The sequence below is a fragment of the Rhipicephalus sanguineus genome, chromosome 11 (assembly GCF_013339695.2).
Source record: "Rhipicephalus sanguineus isolate Rsan-2018 chromosome 11, BIME_Rsan_1.4, whole genome shotgun sequence".
In the NCBI taxonomy this organism is placed as follows: domain Eukaryota; kingdom Metazoa; phylum Arthropoda; class Arachnida; order Ixodida; family Ixodidae; genus Rhipicephalus; species Rhipicephalus sanguineus.
The window spans coordinates 128123080-128147037 of NC_051186.1; the positions used below are offsets into that span (position 1 = coordinate 128123080).

General features: G+C 47.5%; 1 protein-coding gene across 1 annotated transcript in view; it reads right to left on the reverse strand.

Moving 5' to 3' along the window:
* The window catches only part of LOC119374314 (two pore potassium channel protein sup-9-like), a 96148-nt gene extending 75242 nt beyond the window's left edge, over positions 1–20906 (reverse strand). The window contains exon 1 of the mRNA XM_037644390.2: positions 20166–20906. Within this exon, the coding sequence (XP_037500318.1) occupies positions 20166–20448 (283 nt within the window). The 5' untranslated portion in view covers positions 20449–20906. The remainder of the gene's footprint in view (positions 1–20165) is intronic.
* Between the last annotated feature and the right edge of the window lie 3052 nt (positions 20907–23958).

The window sequence follows — 23958 nt, forward strand, 5'->3', positions numbered from 1 at the left end:
TATCTTATTATTTCTTTATTTGCATCTACCTCGAATTTTCGCTCACGGAAAACACTTGTTTTTCGCTCACAACCAAAGACACCACCGCCGGCACCAGAATTTCTGCGAAACAGCTCTTTAACACTATCGCGTTAACAGATGACCACGTTGTGCTTACGATACGCAGGCTAGAGAGATGAAAGAGCCTTCTCTGAAAGTCAGATGGGGGACAAACTTAGCAAGGCACCACTGAAGCTGAGCAGTGCGTTAAATGTCAACTGCATTTTCCACGGGCGGCTGGAAGGAACTACGGCCAGGGGAACAGTATAAAAAAACATGCTGATTCGATGGAAAAGGTAATTTTACTACAACGAAGGACTTTTTACTGCTTCTTGGGACAAACGCGACTGCCAGTAAGGAACGAGGGTAATATCAGAAAAGTTGCTTGTCTGGTCCTAATTCGTATAGATGACTTTTCACTAGCCCTCGACAGACAAACTCCTTTTTCCCGTTTTAGCAACGACCGCGTAATCCACTTTAATTAACCTAATTTTATTGTCGTTACTCCGCCGCAGCCCGTGGTCGAAGGGCAAGACCAGGCGCTGCGAAATGCGGGTAGATTTGTCACTGCGCAGAAAGAAATGAAAATCAACCGCCCCAGCACTCCGTACAGATGGGCAACCTCCGAAGTTGAAACGTGCGGCCCCGGTGTTCATCGTTGGTTTAATACCAACCGTCCATCAAAGTCTTTCTCTACTATTGGTTACGTCTGTCCATAGATCTTCATCGCGGTTTGCTGCCCGTGTGTTCGCTTTCTCGTTTTTAGCGCAGCATGTGGTGAGTAAGATAGAGTCACCAGCGCAAAAAGACGAACCACTAGGTGAGTGTGGTGAGTAGTGCTTCTTGCCCAATTTCTGTGGCACATACGCGCTATACTCGCGGACATTTCTTGACAAAGAAATAGATAGATAGATAGATAGATAGATAGATAGATAGATAGATAGATAGATAGATAGATAGATAGATAGATAGATAGATAGATAGATAGATAGATAGATAGATAGATAGATAGATAGATAGATAGATAGATAGATAGATAGATAGATAGATAGATAGATAGATAGATAGATAGATAGATAGATAGTGCCTGCAGGCAGGCAGGCAGACAGACAGACAGACAGACAGACAGATAGATAGATAGATAGATAGATAGATAGATAGATAGATAGATAGATAGATAGATAGATAGATAGATAGATAGATAGATAGATAGATAGATAGATAGATAGATAGATAGATAGATAGATAGATAGATAGATAGATAGATAGATAGATAGATAGATAGATAGATAGATAGATAGATAGATAGATAGATAGATAGATAGATAGATAGATAGATAGATAGATAGATAGATAGATAGATAGATAGATAGATACCGTAAGCAGAAAGAGGATTCGATCCCGGCTGCGTCATGATGGAGGGGCGCAATACAAGAATGCTTGTGCACTCGTTTTCTGAGCACACGTTACGAACTCCGTTAAGAACTCATCAGGAGACCTCTCCATTATTGTATCTCTCGTAACCGACGATTAGCTTCGAGGCGCTAAAATCAATCAATCAATCAATCAATCAATCAATCAATCAAATATGCACTTCACTGCGACAACTCAGGCCCCTATAAACAAACCAACGTTATCCTCACCTCTCGTTTGCCTAATCGTTTTTGTGCCCTTCACGTGTTTCATAAACGAATACGAAGTAAGTACTGACAAACCAACTTCACTTCTCTTCTGCCCTGTTTGCGGTTTTGTGCACTCAACGCGCATTAAGGGCACAAAAAAAAGATAAGAAAAACTGAGAAAAGTGTAAGCTTGGTGTTCGCGGTACGCGTGCCTCAGCGCACTTCTTGATGGCCGGTAACGCGCCACGCTATCTGTAACACGCCACGGTATGAGCAGTTGTACTACGTCTAGCGGCTATTGATGACGTCGGCCACATAGGTATTACGTAGTACATCGTCGAAAGAGAACTCTGCTGCGAGGTGACGACGAAACAGACAAGGAATCGTAGTAAGCGGTCAGTGTGAGGGAAAGTGTAAGTCGGTTCGAGGAGCTTTCGTTGAAAGACGCAGTGGGTGTGAAGGGTGACATGGAAGGGGGAAGTCGGTAACACGTCTTCGTCGTCGCTCTAACGATGCCCAGCTCTCCCGGGCAATCGTTCAACCGGCGCGCGACAGGCGACAACTGTGACAAGCCACGCCTCTGGCCCTCCCCACTCCGTTGCAACATCTTCCTTCGAGCCGATGTCGTTGAGCAAAAAACAGCGAGCAAATCAAGCCGGACGTTCGATATTGCCCCGCGACGGCGAAGACACCTGCGCAATGCACTCGTGCAATGCGGTGAAGCCGCCATGCAGTATCTACCGCATATACCCGCGTAAATAGCCGCACCCGCGTAAAAACCATGTCCAGAACTTTGTTAATGAAGATCCCCTCCCCCCATCTTCCACAAAAAAATATACATATATAGATGTGTGTGTGTGTGTGTGTGTGTGTGTGTGTGTGTGTGTGTGTGTGTGTGTGTGTGTGTGTGTGTGTGTGTGTGTGTGTGTGTGTGTGTGTGTGTGTGTGTGTGTGTGTGTGTGTGTGTGTGTGTGTGTGTGTGTGTGTGTGTGTGTGTGTCAAGATTACCCGTGCATTAGCCGCATTCTTAACTTCTGAACAGGTTCTTCCTTTTCTTCTCAGTTCTTGTATTGATCCTCCTGTAACGGACCTCAATAATGTTGCTCTCTCTCTCTCATGTGACGATTTTTTGCGTCACTTGTGTTGACGCCTACGCTGCCGGACGCCGCCGACACCGACGGTCAATCTTCGCGTTTGATGAGGCATCTAAGGCTTTCGCCTTAAAGAACATGCGGCAGTTACACGAGTAGATACGGTACGTACAAGGGATGCCAGTAGCAGCGCCGGGAGTACAGCTGTCACGCGCGGACGCACACACACGCTGACGGCGTTATAAGTATCGAGATGAAAAAGAAGAAAAATCGTTGCCCGGTCGCGACATCTCGCTTCGCTGAGTTGCCCCTACCCGGATATATTAACGCTGTACTCAAGACTCTCTGGGTTGCGCCGCCCGGTATTGGGCAACCCGGTGTTGTGCGGGCGATTGATTGAAAAACGTGTAGGAAGGAAGGTGAAGAAGCGAGAGAAATGCTGCGTGCGTGTCAAAAAAGAAAAAAAAAGAAACAAACAAAATAAGGCGTATGGACTAGTCCGTCGCCGATAAGTCGATTAGTCGCTTCGCGTGAAATGTTCTTTCGTCGTTTACCGAGAAAAAAAAAAGAAAGAAACCCTCGCTATGGGCATAATTCGAAATCCTTGCACCGCGAACGAGATTTTATGCAGACTGGTGTTCAACCTCCAGCTTCACGCGAAGTGTCGCTGCTTTTGGTTAGGAACAAAGAGAGTGGAGAAACCGACAAGAAAAAAAAAAACAAATGAATGACAGACAGCTTTGCCAAGCTAACTATTGAACACACCGTTCTCAAGCTGTCTACGCCGCGATAATGTTTGTAGACGACACAGACATACTGTAACTAACTAACTAACTAACTAACTAACTAACTAACTAACTAACTAACTAACTAACTAACTAACTAACTAACTAACTAACTAACTAACTAACTAACTAACTAAAGAACTAACTAACTAATTGCGGACTTAAATAAAAATTCGGCAGATCCCAAGCATGCGTGGAATGGTGACCGTGGCGTAATTTTTCACATTGAGCGAAACTTTACGGAATGACGCTAGAGAAATGTGCAAGTGGTATACACACACTCATATGTTGAAGAGTCGCATATGAATTATATAACAAGTCGTTTAAAGTTGCGTAACGATGCCAACAGCAACATCGGCGTTACCAACACCGGACTCGGTAAGCTGCTATGTAGTGCTTATATTCTTCATAACTGGATAGCGCGAATCCGAACAGCACAAAGAAGAAACACATATGAACAGGACAGGCGTTACTCGCAACTAAGCTTCATTCAGGAAAGTTCCCCTGGATATACACACAGCCGAGTGGCAGGCGCACTGCACGTACGCTACAGTCACAGTTGCAGTTGTTACAGTTGCGTTAGAGTCGTTATGCTTGTCCGTTTTGACGGAGAAGCCACGGACGTTTTACGAACTGTGCGTATGTGTAGAAGAGGTCCTTGACAGTTCTTGAACAAGGTCATCATCACCGTGATCAGTGAGCACCAGCAGCTGGACCGGACTTGTTAATCGAATCCGTCGTGGTCGCGGCTACGAGGGGTCTTAGTGTAGTGAAGTGCGAGGTATTCGCCGCGAGATCGGGCTACAGGTGGCAGTACCGTCGCCGCGCTAGTGTGGATAGGCGGTTGTCGGCGCGTATACAAACGTGCACAACAGCGCTTCGTTGTGAGCATTGTGACCCGATTTCCGGCAAACAAAATGCGTTGACTGCAGCTTTGTGGTAATATATGCGCTCTTCATTCCCGAATTAATGCACGAAGCGCGCCAAACGTTACAATTACTTGTAGCGAACGGGTTGCGCGCCTTCGGCGACAGTCGGCGTTTTCGCAATGGGTGACGTTTTCTTGTTGTTTTATTTGTACATGTTTAGCTTGTGTTCCACCTACTACGCACTGTTGCATAGCGCGACTGATATAACTATTTACTTCTTGTTCATTCGGATGCCCCTCAACAAAAAGAAAGCCCGTATTCCTGCACGATGAGTTGAAATAGCACTTTGTGCACTGCGTGCTCAAATATTCATTCGCATTTCTTATTCAATTCTCCATGAAATGTACGACAGTTTATAGTTTTACTGAGAAAAGCTACGTGGCTGAAAGCGCTTTAGCGCTACGGAGACGTTTAACACGCACACGCGTGTTATTATTCCAGTAACGGTACACAAAGGCAACTTTACAGCACGGAAATTTCTTCGATTGATTACTTGCACGACAGTAATGGAACAAAGATCCGGTTATTTCATGGGACCAAAGTACGTTTTTTCAAACGAATAATGTCCGCTGCCTTCCGTCAATCTAAACAACGCAACACAAACGCTCAAGATAATGTAAAGAAAAGAAGATGTGCCTTCGCGTGAAATTACTACTACATAAATGTAAACTACGCCGTTTGAATTAATATTGACCATCAGCGCTCTTTAACGCGCACCTTTATCTAAGTTCACGGGTGTTTTTGTATAAATTTCGCCACAAGTTAAAATTGCGCAAGGCAGCTCAGTTTTACGATTTCCGTGTAATTTCATTTTCTGTTTTTTTAGGGGACAATTTAAGTACCGAAATGTCAGACGTGACCTAACAGAAATATTTCTCTCTAGTGAGACCAGGACCGTACACAACTAAAGCTCGTCGCGTAACGTATAAACACCTAACCACAACGCTCAAGCAGATGCGAGCCTTTTTTTTTTACCACCGCGCCGCTAAAAGGATATATATTCACATGAGATTTAATATTTCTCATCTTTAGGGCAACGCCGTGCACTTTGCAATACGCTTGAACCACAGAGAGGCACCTACACTGATATATGACTCTCGTGAACGGAGGGTATATGACGACCACACGCAGCACTCTCGACAAATGCATTCTCTGATCTTATTACAGTACACATACAGCCGATCAAGACCAAATGCTTCTTTACATCGTGTTAGACATACGTACGAGCGGTTGAAGTTGCACTTACGCAATGGAACAAACCGCTCTTTGGTGATCTGCATGACGTACGCGCACATGCAAACACAACGGGTCTAGCAGACGACGCATAGAGCAATCCACACTAGGCGCGGTTCAGCCAGAAGCCGCTAGGCGGCGACTCCGCTCGATCTCGCGGCCAATAGCACAGCTGGTGAAAATCCTGGATGCCTCTTACGATGAAATGATCTATGATGCCTCCTGTCCTGTAAGTGGCAGTGAGGTTTCTTGATGCCCTGTACACATTCAAGCCGTCTTTCACGCAGTCCAGGCGTTGTTGGGTCTTGATAAATCAATGTTGAAGTCACCGGTAATGATGAGAGGCCTGGTTCTCTCGGCAGATTTATTGTAGGAAACATTGACCCCGGTTTTTGCGTGATCAACGTGGTCCACGTTGCGGACCACGTCAACGAGTGCATGGTAGTTGAGCGTCTTCCAGGGGTCTTATGTCTTCAGCTTCCTCGCTTTTCTTGCGTTCGCCGCGGTGGTGTAGCGGTTACGGTGCTCGGCTGCTGACCCGAAGGTCGTCGGTTCGATCCCGGCCGCGGTGGTCGCATATCGATGGAGGCAAAATGCTAGATGCCCGTGTACTGTGCGATCTCGGTGCACGTAAAGAATACCAGACGGTCAAAAATTTCCGGAGCCCTTCGCTACGGCGTCTCTCATAATCATATCATGGTTTTGGGCCACAAAACCCTAACAATTATTATTATTATCACTTTCCTTGCGTGTCAATGTGTGTGTTCGCGGTTACTGTGTTGGTTGAGGCTTTGTATCACCTGTGGCACATACCCGCATAACATGAACTCTGGTATGCGGGTATGTGCTACACGTGACCGAGAGAAAGGGTTTCATGACGTACGCGACAGGTATTTTGCGTTTTCATGTCATGACCACTGTATCGTGTTCGTCATACACTGATCCCCTGCTGTGCCAATTTTGGTATATTACAAGTTCTGGAAACGACCAGGAGAGCGTCCAGACGTAGGTGGCTAGATAGATACGTAGATAGAAACGCCCAAAGTGCCTGAGGCTCGCTAAGAAATGCTTCGCATTTAAAAAGCAGGCAAAGCTTGCACTAGGCCGCGCAAGGATTGAAACAGCGAAACTGGACGATTTTGAAGACTACAATCTGGTTTGTTTCTAGGTTGTTCCTAGGCCTTAGCTAGCTGATGAGGCTTATTTCTACGTTGCTTCTCTGTCGTTGCTATAGGCTTTAGCTAGGTGATGCCAGGTCGTTTCTGCGTTGATTCTCAGCGCAGAGCGGTTCGAGTTAAACCACAGACAGTCACACACACGACACGGATGTCCAAACTCCAGAAACAGAACCTCGCGCTGAAACCAAGCGTTCGCACCTCTTATAGATCTACCTGCACGTCGTCGTTGGCGTAGACCTTCCATCGCTCCGGGGCCTTCTCGCAGCCACCGTTGCCTTTCCCGTTCCCTGGTATTCTCTCCTTGTACGTACTCTGGGTCTTCCGCTTGCCGCCGTTGCTTCGAAGCCGTTGCTGGGCTAACTGTTGCCTTCTTCCTTTTTAGTGGAAGTAGTGTGTAGTGCGATTTACCCAATTTCTGTGGCACATCCCCATTTATGATGACAATAGTTTTCGCATAGGCCATACAGTGGCACATACCCGTTTGATGACGATAGTTTTCTTCTTCATTTTTAATAGACCAGTGGTGAGTAGTGGTATTTACCCAATTTCTGTCTACTCTGAACTGGCAGATGGGTTAAGGGGAGAGAATGAGGGGGAAAAGTTTCTCCACACGGAATAGACGGAATAATGGCGCCTAGTTGGCACATATTTTGAATGTGTAGAAAGATAACAGCGCTCGAAATGGCACTAATCAGTGTACGTGGGCTCGACAGGGCGGCGCATTAATGATCGTCGCAGTGAGGACGGCGATTCCCCCAAAACTGGCGCAGAAAACAATCCACGGCCATGCATTGTGCCATGTTCGGCTGTATGTGTACGCCAGCCTTCAGCGACGTCATGACTAAATCGATGTCGTGAATGGCATGCGCGAGAAATGCATGAAGCGCGCGCAACCCGGCGAATGGAGGGGGGGGGGATGAACAAATCGGGAGCTCATCGAATGTAGAACAGCAAGATTGTGAAAATCGATACCTAGAGTAGTATGAGCCTCATTGATCGTTTGCATAAGTGCACGCATTTTTTAGTCTATGCTTATCACCTCACGCGCAGTTCTTCAATTAGGTGAGTTCGCATGGAGTCGTTCCTTGTTTCTGGCATTTTCTTGTTGTAAGCGCTGTTTCTTCACTGTCCTCACATGATTTCATTTGACCAATGCGACCGCAACTATATGCACGCTCGAGGCTCATTTCTGCCGTTGCCGTCATGTTCCGTATAAAGTCCGAATCGATAACAACGCCCCCCGCGTCGTGTTTTCTGTGCAAGTGGAAGCGCGCGAGCGCTGTAGGCGAATGCGGCTCCAGCGGAGATGAAACGAGCCGGCCGTCTCCGTTGCGCGAAATGCGCATGGAGGGTGCCCGAAGGAGGGCTGCATGGCTCCGGCCGTAAATGCGTACTTTGACCAGCCGGGCGTCGATCACGCATACGTCATCTCCCTCTACCCTCTAGAGTCGCTTCACGCTCCCTCTTTTCCGTATTCATTCATTCGCGCTCTGGAAGAAGACCTGTATTTGTTGCAGTCGGGATATTTATGCTTCGACTGTGGTTTCACGGCGCAAATGCACGACAGAGAAGTTAATAAGCGCGCCTACTGAGGTCATGAGATTTCACTAATATTGGAAAACTACGCGGTATGCCCCTATCACACTGTGCTGAAAACCAATCTCATCCGTGAATTTATTTATCACCGTAGCTGCAGCCCATGCCTCACGTATTACGTCTCGTTTAGGGCAATTGGTCTATAAACAGGGCGAGTGATTAATGAATAATGAACCATTCGCGGCGAGGGAAATGGCGTCCTACCGGGAAGCTTTCTATCGCGCGAGCAGGCACGATCGCTTGGAGCTCGACGACTAATTGCGATCGTCATAATGTAGAGCAGAGACACCCGGAGACGAACAACACATACTATTATAATGAACAGCAAGCACCGATAAGCCTACAAGACGTCATTCTGTAGAGCAACTGCGCTACGCCACCGAAATGGTTACTCGTGAACGCGCGTCCTCTACATGTGCGTCTTCGAAGTGGCGGCTGAAGTACGGAGGTGGAAGCGGATAGAGCGTCGGGCTGGCTGAGTGGATGCCCTTACGTTCGAATCCTAGTACCGGACGCTTCTTTATTTCTCTCCTCTCGCTGAGGGAGCTTCTACTCGGAGAGAGAGCGACGGCCGACCGACAGACCCAAGCCGTATCTGCAGTCGGTAGCCCAGAAAAGCTTCGCTTTAGAGAGAAAGAGGGAGGATAAACCAGGTTAACTCGGTTTGTTTCACGGCGTACACCCGGTTATACACGGTGGGAGGGGGAATGAGAGGAAAAGAAGAAAGAAAGAGAGAACAACTGATACGCGCGCACACAGCAGCGTTCACAGCTCACAAACTGCGAACTGTTAGAGAGTACGGTTCGACTTCGACTGTCTGGGATTAGGTCGACTGCAGTGCATCATGTTAATGCACGCTTGCAAGGACTGGCTCCGAGGTATCCAGAGCTTGCAGTGCGCTTCCAGCTGATGGGGTTGCCATTCCTTGGAGGGATGGGCGTATCGTGCTTATCAGTACACAGTAACACTAGAAAGAAGCGCACTGATCCAGTCAAAGTTTGCTTAGGTTAGTTTTATGAGGTCCCAAACTAACCCAGGCTATGAGAGATGCCGTAATGGAGAGCTCCGGGTAATCTAGACCACCCGGGTTTCTTAACCGTGCCCTTAAATCGCACAGTACGTACATAGGCCTCTGTAGAATTTCGCCTCCATCAAAATGTGACCGTCGCGGCCGGGATCGAACCCGCGTCTTTCGGGTCAGTAATCGGGCGCCGTAATCACCGAGTCACTTTGGGGGCCTCGCAGTCAATGTGGCAAGTCGAGCGAGTTGGCTATGCATGGCGAAAATTTCAACGCTACATACGACGCGGACAAAGAAAAAGCGCTACAGGGCATACGATGCGGTATATTCACGACTCATTTATTTCTAGAAGGAGCATGTGTTTAGACTCGACGCACGACGCGGTTGGCACACTGCATCACGGGGTGCGCACGCAACATCGTGCTTTGTGCATAAAAGCATGCTCCTTCTAGAAATAAATGAGTCGTGAATATACCGCATCGTGCGTCCTCTAGCCCTCTTCCTTTGTCCACATCGTATGTAGCGTTATTTTGTTTCTTTCTGAACTGATGCAAGCTTTATTGCCAGCTACAGGCTAATGGTATTGAATATTATGAGTGAATATTTACGCAGAGAGGAATAAGACTTCATTTCATTTCAAAAGTGACCCGGCCCCTTACGCAGTCGCCTAAGACAACTCGAAGGCGACAGCCATCTTCTTCTGTGTCGGTCGTACTGATCCTCCTTCTCCTCCCCTGAAGCTTTGTGCACATCACGTGGTGTTCCACTGCCTCTGGAAACAGCCGACCTTTGACCAAGCAACGATATCATGTAGTGACGTCATCTGTGATCACGTGACTTTTTGCATCGTTCGCTTTCGTGCATCGTTGGTGTCAAAGCGACCGCCGCCGCTTACGGTGGCTTTTCGCGTTTTTTCGCGTTTGATGAGGCATCTTAGGCTTTTGCCTTAACATACTCCATGTCGCCAGAGTATAGCCGCTCGCGGCTGGCTCATCGCCTGTATTAGGCCTCAGATTTATGAGAGGTCGACCTCTCGCTGCGCTGGTGAGCTGCTCGCGGATCGCACGACAATACAAAAAATTCGCTGAAACGCTCGCGGCTCCGTTTTCTACCTGCCAAATCTGTTTTCCATCAAGAACCTGAGAGGCAATTCAGTGTTCCTTTCAAAACTTGAAAGCCATTATGTTTCGACTACATGAAGTCCCGGGGGCTGGCGTTTGGAAGGGGACAACACGTGAGGCCCACGATCTTTGAGAAAGGGAGATAAAAAGAAGTGGAAGTCAAAAGGGATGGAGCTCAATCAGACTACGCCTGATATATGCTACCCTACACAGTGGTAAGGGACGCGGACAGAAAGAAGAGGAAAACAGAAAAGAAAAACGTCAGATGCCTCGAAATACAGTCTACGAACTTGCTCCTGTAGTTGATGTCCATGCTTGCCAAACACGCTTCGACCCCACTGCGCATGCTTGAAAGTTTACTTCGTTTTCCACCCAAGTACGTCAATGAACATTTGATAGTAGTCGGCGCTACCCTTTCTCTTCTATCCTTTCTTCACGTTTGAAGCATAGCACCAGAAATAACATGCTTAGCAAGCACACTACGAACTTCAGAATACCTTCTTTACCTTCGGTTACACGGACGTCGATCTTCGCTTACCGATAGTTCAGACTAGCGTACTCCGCGGAGGCCGAACTTCGCTCTTGTGGCCCCCTGGCATTTCACGGCATTGTTATCGCGGCATTGTTCCGACCAGAGGGTCGGGTATGGCGTATGTATACGTCGGTTTTTCTATCAGTGAGGCAGGGTCATCCGCTGCACTGCAATTCGTTACCTTCCATGCGGTGGCAGCTTTTCAAAGACCGCGGAGGCCCCACAGCAAAAGCTATGCACCCCGGGAATCCTTTGATGCGGGATCGATTGTATCGACGGCACCACGTCTTCACTCGTCCGTCCCGGTCCCCGCGAACAATCTGTCTTTTCTTTCTCGCGCCCCTTTATCTTCTTCGCATTGAGGTACGCTGTAGCGTGCAAGCCGTGGCCCCGATGAACGGAACAAGTTGCCGCGGCCTTCGGCATTTCGATGCGGTATAGCATCATTCACCCGAATCAACTTCATAGTACTCTCAACGCAGGCTACGAGAAAAATTTTTTGTGGGCTGCCCAAGAAGCCTGGTTTCTAATGTTTTACGCCTGAGAGACGTTACTGCACAAATATTTTAGGTCTTTTCTCGGCAACAATGCCCTGCTTTTCTATGACCAAGGTAGTCGCACGAACTTCTCCTATTTTGTTTAACCGTAGTCCTAAATATCTACGTTTTCTTTTTCCGTCCTTTACAAACCATGACGATGCAGGCTGTGTTCAACCGAGCAGCACGATGTGGCATATTAAATTTTGTTGTGACATATTAAATTTTGCCCTATAACACGCCGAAATAAGAAGGTCGCGAAGTAATTGAAACATTCTAGCGCTACACATAAATGCGGACTTAGGCATTTCTTTGCGAACCAGACACTTTGATAATATCTATCTATCTATCTATCTATCTATCTATCTATCTATCTATCTATCTATCTATCTATCTATCTATCTATCTATCTATCTATCTATCTATCTATCTATCTATCTATCTGTCTGTCTGTCTGTCTGTCTGTCTGTCTGTCTGTCTGTCTGTCTGTCTGTCTGTCTGTCTGTCTGTCTGTCTGTCTGTCTATCTATCTATCTATCTATCTATCTATCTATCTATCTATCTATCTATCTATCTATCTATCTATCTATCTATCTATCTATCTATCTATCTACATCATGACGCCGTCGTGGTCATATTATTAACCATGTCATTTATGCGGCATATATAAAAATGTTACGGTCTAGACACACGTGTATGGCAAAGATCCATAACGTGACATGAACGGCGCGGCATGCATATCATCTACGTCCCGATTTGAGTGACGTAAATGACGTGATGCGTATGTTGTGAAGGCATCGCAGACGTTTCCCCAAACACGCACACACCGCAATGTGCAGGCATGACGTATATGAATGTCATGTCATGACATGAATAGTACATCATACGTATCATCATATGAATGGCATAAATGACAAGATGCCACAGCAAGTGCATTCTTAACTGAGATATCAGAATATTCATGCATGGCTTAACAAAATTGACATACATGCAGCGACATGTGCTGTACTTACTCGCATGGTATTAGAAATGGCTACGTTGGCTAACTCTAACTGGGTCGGCTACTGCTGGGTAAATTTGGCACCCTGTTGTCTAATATTGGCTAGCAGCTTCCAATGCTGGTTAGTTCTGGGTGCTGTTGGATGTTCACTCTTAGAAAGACGTAATAAAATCACACACAATTAAGTCTGCGCTGTATGATGTGGTAACTGTTATCATGACTATGCTGTTTTTCTTTATCTGTTACTTATTATTTATTCACTCTTTCCTTTTTTTTCTTTCTCCTAGTTTCATCCAAGTTGACCTCGTATGTAACCATTGCACATAACCACAATTTGTTCTTGTAGTTACATAATTTAATTTAGATCCCCTACCAGCCTAAGGCTATGGCTCGAACTACTGTTGCGTATTTCATGTACAGTACTAAAAGAACTTGCAATAAATTGCAAAGAACGACAATGCTTCAGCCTCCCTGCTTTAAACGACTTTCACTACAACCGTTCTTCTTAAGGGATTTCATCTGAAGTTTGTGTTGGTGCTCCCGTCCGCGAGGTTCGAGCGAGACCTCGCGAGAGTTGCAAGGTCCCGCAGTGACCCGTTTAGAAATCCACGTGACCTTTTGCGAGCGACAACATTATATTACGACGTCACAGGTAGCCAAATTTGTGACGGCATGATGGCGCCATACGCCATCATGCCGTCACACATGACTACGTGACTACATGACGTCACATGACGACGACATCAATTGGCATCGCCGATCGGTGAAAGGTGGGTCGATCCCAGTGAAACACCTCGTGAGGTGCAAAAAGCTTCAGTGGAGGGGGATGAATATTGGAAACGACTGAGAACATCAACGTAATTTATTGCGCGTCTCTTACACTGCGGCTCGTTATGCCTTATGTCCCCGATTGTATACCTTAATGCGTTACCAAGTGTCCAGCAGGCTTTCGCATTCAAGTGATACACAGTGTAACATGCTGCCAACTCTTTATCTCCCTTTAAGGAGCGTCATATAACATTAGTGATAATGGGGCTTAGAAAAACTGACAGGGTCCCTTATGCATTCGCCGAAGACAGTTCGAAGGCGAAAGTCATCATCTTTTATGTGCGTAGAACTTTAGGGGCCTGGCTTGTCGTCCGTCCGTAGATCTCATGTGGCGTGATCACGCTCAAAATCAAGTAATCAGTACAGGCCTAATACAGGGCTAGCAACGCTAAAAACCGTGTTAAGATCAACTAACAAAGTCTAAAATAATATAATTAACAAAATAACCACGAAGAAATCGCAACAGTTAACCTAAAATTACTAAAAACGCACCGGAAACATGCGGCTGACACCCGCGCCGTGCACGACTTAACCACCGCCTCGCAAAGCGTGCGATAGCTCCTCCCACCGGCGCTCCTCCGGCGCCTTCGTCGCTACATCTGAAGGGGGAACCAACCTGACGGAACTCGCTTTAGACGACACGTATCTCAACTGCCATAACAAGCGGGAAGTCGATAAAGCACAGCAAAAGACAGAGCGCATGTCGCACGACGAGTTTGCGAATCTCCCTAACAAGGTTCTACTCGTGCAGAGGAAACGCTACATGCTTACCCCAAACATTGACGTCATCGACGGTTTGGTAAACGTAGCAGTGGGATCTCTACGAACGGGAATCGCTGGGTGCCTGTGCTTTGCACTTCCGCAGGTTTCACAGTAGTGGAGCTGCATGTAGCGCAGAGTTTAGAACTACGCCAGTCACTTCACGAGAACGACATTAGCGTTGGATGTTTCCTTCTCAGTCGTCGCACTGATCCTCCCCCGCCACCCTGCGAAAGTTTTTTGCACCTAACGTGGATTTGCAATGCCTCCAAGATCGGAGGCGTGGTAAGCTTACCGCTTCTCACCTGGTTCTGCAATGCCTCTGTCATCGGCCATCTTTGACCAAGCAACTATGTCATGGGCTGACGTTATGATGTGACGTCACAAATTTTAGCTATCAGCTACGTCCTGATGACGTCATATGTTGACGTCATCGCGTGATGATGATTTTTTGCATGACTGGTGTGGACGCCGCCGACGCCGATGGTAATTTCTCGCGTTTGATGAGGCATCTAAGGCTTTCGCCTAAACAAGAACATAATGCACAGGAGAACATCAGAGGCACGCTCTACAATCTGTGCAATGTCTCACCCAATATTTGCCTGCTGTTCGGGCGTATGACGGTAATACAAAAACTAGCAAGTATATTCCAGCCGTCGAAGCTTTCCATCGTTTCGACTGGCTTCAAGGATTAACGTCGCGGGTAGAGTGAAATACGAGCAGCTCGCGACGAAAGCTGACAGAGCTCGAATCTGTGGAAAAAGGTGTTTTGTTTCGCTCGCATCTCAAAAAAGTTAGCACTCAGAACGAGTTCGGCTCGACGTTTGCAAGATTTTTACAGTTCCATTCCGTCCCCATTTCCAGGGTAACGTCTACGAAATGGACGCAATGAACTTGGAGGAAAGCAGTAAACGTATGGTGGGTGCAAAAACATTCAGCAGGTCGCACGCCTTATGAGAATCGGTTTCATGCGAAGCAGTCAGCGAGTAGTTGTCGATGCTGCATTTTTTGGCTGTGAGCCAAGTGTTATGGGATGGACCGACGTGTTTTTGTAAGTGTAGTAGTTGTGTGCACATTGTGGGCTTACCAGGCACGTCGACTACACTGGCGTTTAAAGGGCAACTTATGATCTGACGCCACGTCAGCACTCACGTTAGAGCGCAGACGTCAATATTATCGAAACGAAGTGCACTTTACGGTGCGATGATGTGAATATGATAGGTAACTTTCGTTAGCGTATTTCTCAGAGGTCGAGAAACACTTTAATATAGCTTGGAATAGAAATACAATAGGAATACAAATGTAATATTCATTAGACTGCTATAAAAGGGGCGCCAGCTCTGGAACCACAATTGACGTTAACCCAACATGACCCCTGTATCATAGGAGCACATATGTAATGTTTGTTGCTTCGCTTCGTTATAAAAATAGATAGCCAGCATTGCAACCATATTTGGCGTTGCACCGACATTAAACCTTTATAGAGTCTTTTTACAAAGCAGTTTCAAGACCTGGCGTGGATCTGCGGTGGAATACCTGACTGCCACGCAGAATGCTTGGGTTCGATTCTTGCTGCAATCTTGACTTTGATCCTTTGCATTCGTCGGGTCAACGCTGCCGATGTCGGTTTTTCTCAACGCTCTTTTTAATTTATGAATGTCTGTTCTCGCCATTCTTGGGTAGCTATAAGCTGTCAATCCCCTGTGGCGCATACCCGCATACCGCGGCCAGTGGAATTACGGGTATGTGCCACACGTGCCTGGAGAAAAGGGTTTGACGACGTACGTGACAGGATTTTTACGTTATTCATGTCATGACCAGACAGTCCTATTCGTCAGCCTTTCTTACAATCCCATGTCAATTTTGGTCTACAGCAAAAGCTAAGGAGGTGATCACGAGAACACCCAGACGTAAGCCGCGGATAGATAGATAGATAGATAGATAGATAGATAGATAGATAGATAGATAGATAGATAGATAGATAGATAGATAGATAGATAGATAGATAGATAGATAGATAGATAGATAGATAGATAGATAGATAGATAGATAGATAGATAGATAGATAGATAGATAGGCTGTAAGTGCCTGTGGTTCGCTAAAAATTGCTTCGCATTAAACAAAAGAAAGTTACGACTGGCAGGGGCGTAGCCAGAAATTTGTTTCGGGGGGGGGGGGTTCAACCGTTCTTTATGTATGTTCGTGCGTGCGTTTGTAGGTGTGCGTGCCTATATACGCAAGCAAAACTGAAAAAAATTTCGTAGGGGGGGTTGAACCCCCCAACCCCCCTCCCCCCCCCTTGGCTACGCCCCTGACGACTGGGCTTTCATCACGGCGCAGACATTGCTCATCGTTGCTTAAAATAGCGCGAACGCCAATTACATAACAAAGTGATTACAGTTAAACCTTAACAAAATGAAGTCAGCAAAATTGGCCATATACGTCGTTATATCGAAACATCGTTAAATTGAAATTCGACCTTCTAAGCAAAGATATGGTCGCGAAAGCCCTCTCTCTTGCAGTAGAAATTCCGGAAGAATATTCGAATAATACGGTCGTAGAATAAACTAATTTCCCTGACCCAGAAAAAGCAACAATTTTCTTGAACCTGATATCCGGCGACCGCGGCAGGACGCTGCGCCGGTGAAGAAGTCTTCTTCAGAGCGCCCGAAGGTCACGCGTTAAACCGAAAGACATGCAAGTCCAACGCACCGTCGTAATATAGGACAACAATTAGCAAAACCGTGTGCAACTCAACCTTATGACCGCAAGCCCCAGCACAAGTTTCCATTCATCGCCTCGGTCCTCCTCCGGAGCAGCACTGAAACTTCGTTATATAGAAAGCACGTATAACACGCATCGTTGTATTCGGGTTCAAAGGAATGAAAACAAGAGAGTGAGGAAAATCAGGGATGTTAACCAGTTTAGCAGAACCGGTATGCTACCATGCACAGGAGAAAGGGACGGGGGAGACTAAAAAAGGCAGAGAGGGGGAGCACGCAAACACGCACGACGTCACAGAACAGAGCGGCAGTCTTGTGCGGTATGCGGCATCATTACGAGTCTACAGCCGCACGTGCAAGTCTCTTTTAGTGCAAGTCAAATTTTAGCAATGACATGGTCGATTTATTTTCTCGTTGTCTTTTCAGGATTACTTTGGAGGACAGTCGCTAACGACATCGGTCTGGCGAGAGCGATTGCGAGTGATCGTCTGCGCACAGCGTAGCGAGGACAGTCGCGGAAGATACGCTGCAAGGTCTCCTCGATACCGCAGACGTCGCCATGAGCGTTGTCGGCCGTCCCTATACGAAGCGAAAATGACTTTGCGAAAGCCACTCTTAGCCAAAATTGGCATAGCACAGTGGTCTTAGCCATAATCTCCAAATCAGCGCACCCCGAAAGCAATGTTACGGTGGGATTAATACGGCCCCAGATGACTGGCACAGCCTGCTATGCGATGCTAATGATAATCATGATAATGGTTATGATAGTGTCGTTGTTTTCCTCTATCAATGAAACACACCTTTTACAACTTCCTTTTAACGCCCACACTTCCCAAACCTTCGATAAATATAATATAATCAAATTAGACATGCTCTACGAATACTCCTTATTAATCCCCTTCGGGTCTGATACCAATAAAAGTCGCGGTCATATACGCAGAGTAGCTAATCTGCAACCAAATCCTTCTATGCGCCTAAACCGACACTCTGAACATTGGTATGTTCCGAGGCCCCTCCCTAACTACGGTTTTGAGGCACTGTGTCATTGTTTGCCAAATACTCTAAATGATTTCAAAATTACTTGTGAAAATGTACGTATTCTCTCTAATTGTTCTATTTTAAATATGCTTTGTTAAATATTTCTACAATAACATTTCCTTTTTGTAGAACTTATTTTCAATGTACAGCATGTGCATTGTTGGATTGAATTGTGCTTAAATTTACTTAGCTTTTGCCGTCGTGTTTTGCCGCAGTGAATCTGGGACGTGGGGCATTGTCAAGCTGTTTTCATGCAGCATTTTTTTCCCTGTCCCAACCACTTACTGTAGAACTGTATGTGATAGATAAACTCAACTCAACCCACTTCGGGGGATTGTCGGAAAACGTGGTGAGTTAAGAAAATTTACTACATGTTACAGAAAAGTTACTACATGTGAACCGTGCCACGAATGAGGATTTTGGATTGATATAAAATATTCAGGACTTGTTGTCATATCGCGAAAATGGGGGCTAGCGAAACTTCGCGTGTGCGTGCCTGACGTACCTAGATTTCTCTTTCTTTCTTTGTTTCTTTTTCTCTCGCACTGCGCACTTCGCTCTCCTAACAGCTTCCTCCATGCCGAGAATTGGACCTTCATCCACGTGCATAGAAGAGCAATACTTCAGTTGCTACAGCCAACAACGACGGTCATGAGTTCGTATCCCGGCAACAACGAAACGAGGCAGCGTGAAATGACAAGTGGCCTCGCCAAAAGGATCCGGTTTCCACATCAGAAGCGGCTGATCGCCGGCGAGCCCACAATCGAGATAGCATCAGTTATTGGAAAACGGCGCATACAAACACGCATGCGACCGGCGCACCTTCGAGGGCCGCATTTTCCCGAAGTGCCCAGCGAATGGAAGATATAGCAAAGGGAGCATTGTCACAGCTGAGGGAAAACGTAAAGATTTCCGGCTGCCGTTTAGGACTTGTTTAATTGAGTTGCGGCGTCGCCTAAATAATTACGGTATCCGCCAATGTGGTCTAGTGATTATGGTGCTCAACTGCTGACCCAAAGGTCGTGGGATCGGATACTTACCGCGGCGGCCGCATTTTCGATGGAGGCAAAAACGCTTGAGGCACATCAAAGAACCCCAGGTGGTCGAAATTACCGAAGCATTCCACTACGGCGGCCCTCGTAATTATATCGTGATTTTGGGACGTTGACCCCCAGCAATTATTATTATTATTTTCACAAATTACAGTAAATTCGATTTATATGGGCTGTTTGGTATGAATAATGCTGAAATTCCAGCAAATGTTTGACTGGGCTTGCATTCACGCACAGAAAAAAAAAATTTAATTGTCTTAACAAATCGCAACAAATTGTGATGCGGAAGGGCATGTTATTAGCGAAGGTTGACGCATAATGTTAAACATACGTTTACGGACAAAAAAAGCAACGCTTGCCGAATTCGGCCATGTTTCACGTAAAGAAAACTTGGATGGTAGTACAACGACAAGTGTCAATTCGTGCGACGATTCGGACTACTGCGTTCGAACTAGTTGTTGAATCAAAATGGTCGAACAGTGTACAGCATACAGGGCGACAGTAAACCACACTTTCGAAGGCTTTTGCGAAGAGCGCCGATTGAGAATAGATGAAGTATGGCTTAGAAACGATAAATCAGCAATGCGAAATTTATCAGTACTGTCGTTACGAAGTGTTCTGTTGTTCAAATGCTGCGCACGAAGTGACCGCCAAAGCTGTAAGACTGAACGCAGAGTTATGCAAATTAAGAACTCATCAGCGGCATTCGGTGCACTCGATGTGGACGAATGCACTTCACAGACGCCGGTTCAAGCGTTTAATTCAGAGAGTATTGTCGGCACACAGCGAAGGCTGCCACATTGCGCCTCTTCCATTCATTGCGCAAAAGCGCAATGAATGGAAGAGGCGCAATGTGCTCCTGTCAATCACGTTCCCTGCAACAGATCCATTTCAACGCGATTTCCTTCGTATTCCCGTCTCCGCACGTAAAAAGACGCACACACCTGCAAACAACTAGCAGGCACACCTGCAAAAACGCCCAAAGACACTACACGGCGTACCGAGCACCGACCGGCGAAATGCGCCCACGCGTTCCGGCCCTGCATCCCACACACACACGCACCCGGGGTTCAAGGACTCACCGATGGTGGTGAGCACCGTGGTGGCGAAGTAGAAGGCCCCGGTGAACTTCCACTGCGTGCCCGCTCTGTGGGGCACCATCTTGATGACCACCGTCTGCCAGATCTTGCGGTCGTCGGCGCTGATGTTGTACTTGCGCACCAGCATGTCCTCGATGTACGTCAGCGCACCATGCTGCTTGCCCTCGTGGTCCGACTCGAGTGCGTCGAAGATGGCCGCGCCGACGAGCAGATACGTGAAGGTGCACACGATCAGCGAGAGCGTGCGCACGTTTTGCCGCTTCATGGAGGCAGCGCGGCGCCCGCGCGGCGCTCGGCGTCAGCGCTAGCGGCGCGGCGACAACGACGACCGAGCGGCGCATCGTGGCTCGCCGCCGACGTCGGGCATGACGCGCGGCCCTCTAGGCCTAACCGAAACCCCCCACACCAACTCCGAAACCGGTGGGGTAAAAAAAAATCCGTAAAAAAAAACGGAGAGAGCGAGCGCCGTCTGTTTCCCCTATGAATCCCTTCCCTCGCCGCTTGGGGGCCGCCGCCGTCACCGACCGCTTGGCGCGCTGCAGTCGCTAACCCGGTCCCGAGCGAGCGCCCCCTCCTAAATTGTATCCTCTCTTTGGCAATGCGTTCCGTTGCAAGCCGAGTCCCGTGACAACGGTGCAAACGAAACAAGCATGATGCGCCGGCCAAAGCCAACCCGGTAAAACCGCTATACACATCTAATAATCTCAGTGCGAATCGAAAAATGGCTCAGTCAAAATAACCAGGGGCTTCATCCGGGGGTGTCCTGAACGCCGCACCTGTGACCTCCTCCTCCCCGTACTCCGCCGCTCAGTCACTGACTCCATCACTCCATGCGATCGATCGATTCAAAGCCCCGCGCGACGTCACGCCACGTGTTCCCGCGACGACGCAGTTGGATCCCCCAAGAGCAGCACTCTGCCCCATCAACTCCTCACCCTTCATCCCATCAACTCTTTGGAGCGCGCGTTTCCCGGTCAAAGGTTCTCCTTCCCTTTCCGCCGCTGTGTTCGCGCTTTTGACAGTTTCGCTTTTGCAGCGGCGACAAATTTTGATGGCTTTTAAAAGGCAGTCTAAACACGCGGTGACCCGGCACCTGTTTGCATACCCGGACGGGCGACGGCATCCGGGAATTCGTTATGCTGGAATATGTTTGGCTTCAGTGAATACCGACCCCGGCTTTTTTTTTTTATTAAGTGTTCCCAACTCAGTCGTCACTGCGCTGGGCATCGGAGTGAACGAAAAGTTCGACGGCAGCCTTTCATGCGCACATACACTTGGTGAAAGTCGTGTTTACTGGGATAAAATCTACCAGAGGCTTAGATTGCTCATCGGCCCATAAAGGGTAGGGGAGGGGGTGGATGGGGGAGCGGGAGGGAAGGGGGAGGGGGTGAATTTTGATGTCATGACAGAAAAAGGTAGGCGTGCCACTGAGGATACAAGAACACAGAATAAGACAATGCAAACGCTGAGGATCGACTACGAGTTGACAGTAGGCGTTTGTGTCATCCTGGTCTCTTCTCATGTGCCCGTGTCTGTATGCCTATCCTTTTTTACCACCTAGCTGAACCTTCCGTCGTTCTTACTTTCCATGACAAGCTAATTGTGCAGTGAGGGAGAAGCAGAATGTAAATGAAATGGTCATTGCCTTGGTCGAAATTTGTAAGTGCATGATTCATTCCTACAGTGCACTAGGAGTCTACAAAATACATTTGGCATACAGTCCCCACGGCTATGATTGGGACCACGGGCTTCGGCATGGGTGTGCAAAAGGGGCACTTGGCCCCTTCCCCCGCTAAGCCGCACTCCCCCCCCCCCCCCCCCCCCCCCATCCTCCTCCACCGCGATGCAGAACGAGTTTGCACTCCCCAAGGCAAAATCCTGCCGGCGTCCATGATTAGGGCTGCCAAGTTTTGCGGCCCGGCAAGAGAAGGGCGAACCCCCTTCTCCCTCCATTGCTTGAGCAAGTCTGGAGGATGAAGGTGCGCGCCACCTTGACGACCCGGTGTCTCTGACATCAGCTTCAATACTTGATCCGTCACATTCGAATGGGCCCGGCGGAGGTTGCATGGCTAAAGGACCGGTGCTGCCTCGCTCGGGAATGTACGCCGTAAATCAAGTAGCTGGGAAAGCGCTATAGTTATATCCAGGAACATGGACGCGAAAGGTCTATACAGGGAACTTCGTACGAACTTCGGTTTAACGAATATTTCAGAATAAGGAACTTTTAGTAAATCCCAAGCGGATTTCTTATGCATTGTATGCAAAAATCTTTCAGTTAAACGAATTTCTGAATAGCGAAAATCACACCACCTCCCGCTAAAGGGGACCATGAGGCGATGCGAAGCAGTGTTTGGGCATGTAGAGCCCGCGTTCTAGAGGTGGAGTGGAGAGGGGGAAAGGGGAGAGGGGGAAAGGAGAGTAGGAGGGGAGGGGAGAGTTGATGTGGAGAGGGGGACAGGGAGAGGGGAGGGGAGAGGGTTTGCGCATGCGCAGTAAGGGTGGTCAGGCCGCACACCACCAGCACCACCACCACCACCGGATTGAACTCCGCCATAAGATGCTTCACATCTAAATATTTCATTTGAACGAAGTTGGTCCGCGGACCCAGGCTCATTTTTGAAATCAATTCAACGAAGTTTTGCGCTCTGCAGCACCGGCGTCGCCTGTGCACGCCACCCCTAAATCGCCTATTTATTAGCGGCGGTGCATCATTCCTCAACGAGTATAAAACGATCTTTTGCCCGCAGGGCAGTCGTGGTTGGTTTACAATCCTACAATGACGCACACAAAGGGAGGACACAGCGCTGCATTGTCATTCAAACACGGACTATGCTAAAGCTACTTGTATTATTCAGGGGTGTAGCCAGAAATTTTTCCGGGAGGGGGGGGGGGGGGGGGGTTCGGCCTCTTTTTATGTATATTCATGCATGTGGTTGTACGTGTGCCTGTTCACACGTCCACATACAAAATACAAAAAATTCGGGAGGACTTGGGCGAGACGGCTTGAATATGTCAATTTAATCGTTATAAATGTTGTTACCAAGATCTCATGAGATCCGGATGGCTGTTGGTAGCTGTACAGGTGTATTTTTTAAGTTAAGGTCGGCCGTAGACTGTTTCCTTCTTTTTTTTTAATTTGTACGTCCAGGTGCCTTGTACGTGTTGGCTGTGAATGGTTATTTACGGCTAGCTCGGTTTCTGACTTGACTAAAACACCATAACCTATTTTTTCATCGTAAACCACACACACACAAAGGAAAAGCTCACACAGTCGCTTATGCATTCGCTTAAGACGACTGAAAGGCGAAAACCATTCGCTTTTTCTTTTTCATTTTTACATCAGAGATGTTATGCTCGAGGTTGGCCGTGCGTCGCAGATAGAAAATTATCATCATGAACTGGCAGGCGATCTCTTCTTCGTTGTCGTCTTCAGCTTCGGTCCCAGTACACGTGCGCCCTTTCCTCCGGCGTGCGATGCAATAACTCGAATGGGCGAGAGAACGGGTACAGGGAGAAAGAAAGGAAGAGAGGGAAAGAAAGATAAATAAAGATAGAGAAAGAGGGAAATTCTTGGTGAGAGCAAGCATATAGCCATGTATAGTAGAGTATAGCAAAGGGTGGGAAAGAGAGAGATTAGAGGGTGAAAGCCTAGCCAAGCCAGGACCAGCCAGGTGCCAACTATCTGTGCCGTGACCCAGCCTTGCGCGACTTAGCGCAAGCTGCGCTAACTTTTTTTTAACGTATGTCAGTATCGAACCGCGACACGCGATGGGAG